The 7,365-nt window shown below is 40.6% G+C and overlaps 1 protein-coding gene across 1 annotated transcript in view; it reads right to left on the reverse strand.

The window, feature by feature from the left end:
* Positions 1–4,075: 4,075 nt before the first annotated feature.
* Positions 4,076–7,365, reverse strand: part of stard15 (StAR-related lipid transfer (START) domain containing 15) — a 77,194-nt gene continuing 73,904 nt past the window's right edge. The window contains exon 6 of the mRNA XM_084332443.1: positions 4,076–6,646. Within this exon, the coding sequence (XP_084188569.1) occupies positions 6,431–6,646 (216 nt within the window). The 3' untranslated portion in view covers positions 4,076–6,430. The remainder of the gene's footprint in view (positions 6,647–7,365) is intronic.

A 7,365-nucleotide genomic window follows, 5' to 3' on the forward strand; every position in this document is an offset into this window, starting at 1 on the left:
TAATTCACGGCATTCTAGCCTATTGTGGTGTTTACTACATCTCCCGTGACCCTTAGCGGGGGATGACGTAGTTAAAGAGAGACGAGTGAAAGATGAATGGAAGAGTTGTTTGTAGTAGAGTGCGTAATAGTATTTTTGCATCGGAACACAACTCCGTCTACGCTATCATTACTGCATTCCTACAGTGTGTTCTTTTAAGACTGCGTGGGTCAGGGTAGAGCTACTGATTTGCACCTAGTTTGAAATAGTTCTATGAAATAACTTCCACAGGGAGAGCCAAGAGTTTCATAGAAGAAAAAACAACGCCTTTATTGATGAAGAAAAACGTTTCAAGAACAAAGATTGCCTGGATGTATGAGATGCACAACTGTCTCCTTTCCCCTGAGGTTTGAGTTGATTATAACGTTTCCACACAGTCCTTCTTTAGGATGCAGTAGGATCTTTGAATGAATGAATGAAAACTTTATTTAACAGATTGCAGAATGGGTACAATACAGTACGGCTCAATACACACAATTGTTAAGGGGATGCAGACCAGAGAAAGACGTTTGTCTTTCGGCATTAATGTGAACAGATATACTGTATGATATCCAGGTTTTGAACGGGTACTGCACTACTGTAAATAAAAAAAAACATTATTGCTATGAAGTGACTTGAGAAGGCATCACCGTGTGGTGATTGTGGTTTTCTTAGGGACATGCGTCGTGACCGCCTGAACCTACTCCCACAGGCCATCGCTGTCAATCAGGATGTGTTGTTATCCAGCCGGTCTGCTTGATAAGAGGGCTGTAAGGACACTTTCTCTCAGAGCTGATATATTTTCATCCTTATATCCTTTATATATTATCATCCTTAGAAGAATTTTGACTGCTGGTCTCATTACCCCCCCCCCCCCCCCCCATTTAGCCACATACCACAGTGTCCTTAAAAAAAAATACACTAAAAGGAGCTGTCATTTTCACCATGTTTGTATTACATTTACATTTAGTCATTTAGCTGACGCTTTTATCCAACGTTGTATGTGTCTAGCAGGGGACAATCCATGTTGTGTTAAATCCAACATACATGCTAAAGATGTGTTAACGAGTCAACATAATGGGAAAGTATCGCTGACAAAAATGTATCATGGTATTTTCGAGAAACGCATCATGGTATTTTCTAAAAGCGTATCATGGTATTTTCTAAAAACATGGTATTTCTAAAAACATATCATGGTATTTCCTTAATTTACAATGACGGTAATGACCGAACAAATGATGGAAATACCATATTACCTCGGTAATACCAGCATGGTAAAATACCATCTAACTACAATGATACTTATTTTTTTTTATCCACTTTTTCTATTTTTTTCTCCCATCCCAATTACCCGCTGTGCCAATTCTCCCCTCCCCTGTCTTGAACGTTGCTCGCATATGCCCCCCACTCGCCGGTTGTAGGGAGGATAGAAGCCTTGCATCACGTGTCCCCTCCGATACAGGCAGCCTGTCACATCTTTTCACCTGCCAGCGCGGACTCTCATTGGCGAGGTGTAACGTGTGGGAGGCTCACACTACCCCCGCCATTTCCTGTCTCTGCTGTGCAGGCGTCCCCCAACCGACCTGTAGGAGTCGCTGTCCACAACATCCAGATTACCACCCATCGACTTCCCACCCGCTAACTCTGCCAATTGAGTTAGTATGACGACTGGCCCAAGCCGGAGGCAACGCCGACAGCCGGAGTCGAACCCGGTGTCTCTTGCGTTGGTGACGAGCGCAATGTCCGCTGCGCCACCCAGCCGCCTCTACAATGATACTTTTTCACAAGGAATGTGCGTAGTAGTATGTGTCATTATTATTACTAGCTTTAGGTCTGTCTTCGACTAAAGACGTTCCTCTGAGATGAAAATGTGAGGAACTTTAATTGAAACAAGGTTGTTTTTTTGCCTTTTTGCATTTTCTACGCTATATCATCCAGCAAATGAACAAAGCTAGTATTCTAGGATCAATACGTATTTTGATGGAAGTGTTTTGTTGCCTGGAGAGATGTGCCTATATAGGGTTTTCAAAGAATCAACCGATGCAACAGACAACAATCACTCAAATGAATCACTAGCTAAAAGGTATTAATCACTAAGACTAACAGAGTAACAGGCATTTCAAACATTCCGTGGAAGGCCTCGTCATCCTAGCTCCAGTCCTTATACTTCATGCGTGTTGAGATATTTTGTGTTATTTTTTTTTATTTTTTACTGTTTCCGTAAAGCATTTCTCACGAAAAGCACTATACTGTTTACCTTACATTTATTATATAGTATTATTGTTGTTGTTGTTGTTGTCATCATCATCATGGTCCCAACCATGTTGAAAAGCTCCACAGGGTGCCTTAACAAGACACCAAGAAGTGAAAGTGAACCATAGCCTTTCTTCAGGTAATGTTTCCTATATCAAAATGACACAGTCCTTTGTTTCTAAAGGTGCACTACTTTATGCAGCTTGTAGAAAGAAAAACAACTTGATGGTTTTGATTGATTGATTGAAAACTTTATTAACAGATTGCAGAATGGGTACAGTACAGTACAGCTCAATACACACAATTGTTAAGGGGATGCAGACCAGAGAAAGACTTTCGTCTTGTTTACATCAGGGTCCCCCATTTTCAATTCATCATAACATAATACTACTTTAGTCTACTTTCACAAGTGAATAAACACCTGAGAAGTTACATTTGCACGGTTGTTTCCAATGGCGGGGCCCGCAATTGTTTATAAAATATATACAATTCTAAAAAGGCATATTTACGGAATCCGATAACGGCCACGTCTTTATTTAATATTGCATTGCCGTTTTATCGTGATACGTTATCTCAATAAAACAAAGTCCGCTTTCTCGTGATAACAAAGATACACCTATTTCATTATCTCAATATAACATTGATTGATTTGAATTGATTGATTGATTGAAAACAAAGGTCGTTCTCTCGTGATGACGTTAAACCTAACGTTAATATTTACCAGTAAGTTGTTGACTGTGTTCAGCAACATACACACACATGAACCAGCTCGCAATCATCTCCGAGTTCTGCACATTGTTCTGGATAATTATCCCACCAAAATAAAAAGTATTCGGTTATATCGAGATAATGAAATTAATTAATCCGTTATCACGAGAAAACGATCTTTGTTACATCGAGCTAATTAAATAATAATTAGTTATCACGATAGCATATAGAACGGCAATAAAATAATAAATAAAGACGTATCCGTACATATTCACACATTTGGTTCAATGCCTCAAACCTTTTTTTTTTCATTTGACATGCGATTGAATAATTCAAATAATTATGTGTATAGTAAATGTGTTTTGTAGCGTGATTGCTGGCTCTGCAAATATAAATAATGTATGCATCTCCAAAAAACAGCATAGTGCACTTTACACTTTATACTGTACCTACAATTCTAGAACTCCTGTGATGCAGTTACAATATCTCACCACCGGAGGGCACTGCAGACTTAGGAATAGGCCACCAAGCGGCAGCATTAGAAATGCTATCCTGCCTAGAAAGCTCACATTTAAATCATACATTGACATAAACTTAAAAGCTAAAAACACCACTACATTGATGCTTGGAGATGGATCCTAATAAACAAGACAATTTGTTTGAGATACCAAGAGAGGGTTCAATCTTTGCCGTCAGATGAAAACCTCGCATTTATATTAAAATAAAATAGAATAAAAAGTTCAGAAATAACTATTTTCAGACTGATATGCCCATTGATTATTGAATAGGCTAATACACAAGGGGCTTTGAAGGCGTGTCGTAGGCATGACACAGGAGCGCTCCTCTGTGCTTCCCTGAAATCTGAGTTGCTGTGATGTCACTAATAAGTCGAACCCCTCATGGTCCAATGTGTGGTGACTTGACACCTTTAGCTTCAGCTACACAGAAAGCTGAGTAGGTATTGACATGTCTTGACAGCATATAAACTGCATACTTGGAATCCATGGTAAATATCAATGGGTGCTTGTTGTTAATTTGCATATTCATAGAGTCTCGCATTTTCAATGAGGGTAAAAGTGTAGAGATGCTGCTAAGCGATTTTCAGTAGTTTATTGAACAATTTGTGTTGAAAAAAACATACAGTATTTATACAAATTGTTATTCAATATAGAAAAATGTTGGAGGGTGTAAAATACATTGGGCAGGGACCTTTAACTTTAAACGAGGTTTTCACGTGACGGCGGCTGGACATGATGTGCAGCCATGGAGTCACTCTCTGCACACAGGCCGCACCGAGCAGTGGTGGAAGTAGTACACAGTTCCTTTACTCAAGTAAAAGTAGAAATACTGATTAAAGGTCATGTTAAAGTGGTATGTGGTCCAGTTACGCTGCTCTGATTACGTCCTCTTGAAATTGACAGGCTTCAAATGTGAAAGTATATAATCTTCATACATTTTTGCCCTGTTTGCTATGCAAAAACCTTTTCTTCAAAGTAACTAGTAATGGGTTCAGATAAATGAAGTGGCGTAAAAAGTACAATATTTCCTTTGAAATGTAGTGGAGTCAAAGTATAAAGTTCCCTAAAATGAAAATACTCACGTAAAGTACAAGTAGCTCGAAATGTTACTTAAGTACTTGAGTAAAAGTACTTAGTTACTTTCCACCACGGGCACCGAGCAGCTAGAAAAGTGTTCAGTCTATTGGAGAACACATCACAGTCTGTCCCAACTCACCATGCTGTTTCACAACTTAGGTGACAGCCTGAAAACCTTTAATAAATAAAATAATAACAATAAACCATCTGAATTCAAAGAAAGCCGTAGTATATAACCCACTAAAAATGACAAAAAATGCAGAGGGTCAAAGAGTTAACATCTTACAGTAGTTAGGTAGTCATACATGTACAGTACAGCAACACTCCCTACACACACACACAGAGAACCTACACCTTTTATGTACAGAGAGCAGACCTAGGCAAAACAGTAGTTGAAAAACAAATGTTGGAAGGGGCGTTTGTCTTATTATAGTAAGTGCTTTCAGATAGACCACAAGGTGAAATCTGAGGCGGTGCGAACATGCAAGGTCACCGGGAGCAGGTGGGCGGAGGAGGTGGGCGGACAGTTTATTCAGGCCAGGCGGACAAACCCATGTGAGTAAAGCATGACTTACATTTCTCTTTGCAGTCTATCTGAATGCAGTGTAACTGTTAAACATCATGTAATGAAAACAGTTTTTTCCTCCATTTTACCTCTTTTGTCTGCACCTAGTTCTCATCTATTTATCACTATGTGCCCAAAAAAAAAATCACAATGCTGTAAATGCCATTTCTGTGGATCTTTAACAATACCACAAGCTAGTCCAGCGTCAGGAAAAAAGGAATCCCTTCACATCTGAATTTCTTTTATTATTTCGTTTTTTTCCCTCAACAGGCATTTGTCACATTATGAGAGATGGGGGGTGTCCTTTAGCTACAGTACTCTAAGAAGGTCATTTAGCATTGTTAGCATTTCTCATTGAAACCAATAGGACCTCCCGCTAGGTGAGCTAGCTTGCAAGAACGTCTACCAGTAGTACACAGTCAGTGACAATTTTGAGAAGTGACTATTGAGGGGGAAAAAAGTACATCAAATTAAACTAACTGGTATCCCTTTAATACAAAGTTATAAAATAGAGTAGCTCAAACATTATAATCATCAATGGTTTCTCAAACACAAGCGTTTGAGAGCACCATCTTTGTTCTCAACTGGTCGTAGGGACTCAAACTTAACCTCGGTCGTAAAGTCGCGACCCCGTCGTCTTAGATCCCACGTCATTCCCTTTGGTCTCCGCCACCCTGGTAGAATGTCTCAGAACCCAGTAGAGGCCTCACATGGACTGCTAGCGTAGTGCTCTTCCTTCCAACATGGCTGCCCGTAACCACTGGTAACCACTTTCACATTTCTGCATCGTGGTAAACAGAGCGAGACTTGTACCTCGTTTTAAGATCCAGTAGTAAAAACACACACACATAATTTTTTGTTGATGCATTTCTCATATACTGTATATATTATATATATATATATATAACATATCAACACGTAGCAACCATCGCTTTCGCACATTAGCGCCTGTTCCAAACATTCTGCAAGAGGCCTCTGTTCAGGGCCCCGAGCCACCAGTTGAGAAGCGCTGATCTAGAGCCTTTTTATTCAAATATGGTTTTGGCCAGGTCTGGCTGAGACAGAGAGACATAGGGAGAGAGTGAGAGAGAGAGAAAGTGAGCGAGAGAGAGAGAGACATAGGGAGAGATAGGGAGAGAGAGAGAGAGAGAGAGAGAGAGAGACATAGGGAGAGAGAGAGAGAGAGTAGGAGAGAGAGAGAGAGAGAGAGAGAGAGAGAGAGAGAGAGAGAGAGAGAGAGAGACAGAGACAGAGAGAGAGAGAGAGAGAGAGAGAGAGAGTCTCTCTGGAGTTAAGTCTCCTCGTCGTCACTGTGGTGGGCCTTCTCCTCGCTCAGGCAGCTCTCGTCGATGTTGTCCAGCGAGTCGGCCCGCTGGAGGGTCAGGTCGGCCGCGCTGATGCAGGGCAGCGTGTTCTGCTCCGGGAACATCCAGGGCTTCAGGCTGGGGTTGTGCTTCCTCTTCCACTCGGGGTACTTCTGAGAGGCCTTGTATATCTTCTTCATCGCCTGCGAAGGGGGGCGGGGCTTGTTAAATCTGGGCAACACAGTTTTGCATAACATTGGTTTTAAAAGAAATACTAACTATGACAAGTACGTTTTTCATCCCTGAATACTACAGTAATAATCCTTAAACTTTACATATGTTGAGTCTTTCTTTCTTTCATTCAAAGATTTCTTTCCTAAATCAGAATCAGAAAGGTCTTTATTGCACATACAAGGAATTTGTCTCGGTCGTTTGGTGCGACATTAACAAACAATTAAAGGAGTATAAAATAAAATGGAATATATAGACAAAATTTGAATAGAAATACAATAGAATAGAATACAGGACAGGGCTGTGCAATTGTGCAGGATGTAGTAGAACATATACACTAAATTAGAATATAAATACAGTGGAATAGAATATGTAGCATGGCTGTGCAAAACACGTATGTTCTCTCTCTCTCACTCACTCTCACTCTCACTCTCACTCACTCACTCACTCACTCACTCACTCACTCACTCACTCACTCACTCACTCACTCACTCACTCACTCACTCACTCACTCACTCACTCACTCACTCACACTCTCTCTCTCTCTCTCTCTCTCTAGCATGGGTATGTCAATATTTGTTGTTCAGTGCCGCTGGCTGACGAGACGCGGCTAGACGGCAGCTGACAGAAAGAAAACCCGTTTTATCTGCATCGTCAGGTTGTGGAAGGTTTGAAAAATTCACGTCAAGGG

This window comes from Notolepis coatsorum (assembly GCF_963971535.1).
Source record: "Notolepis coatsorum genome assembly, chromosome: 16".
Taxonomy (NCBI): Eukaryota; Metazoa; Chordata; class Actinopteri; order Aulopiformes; family Paralepididae; genus Notolepis; species Notolepis coatsorum.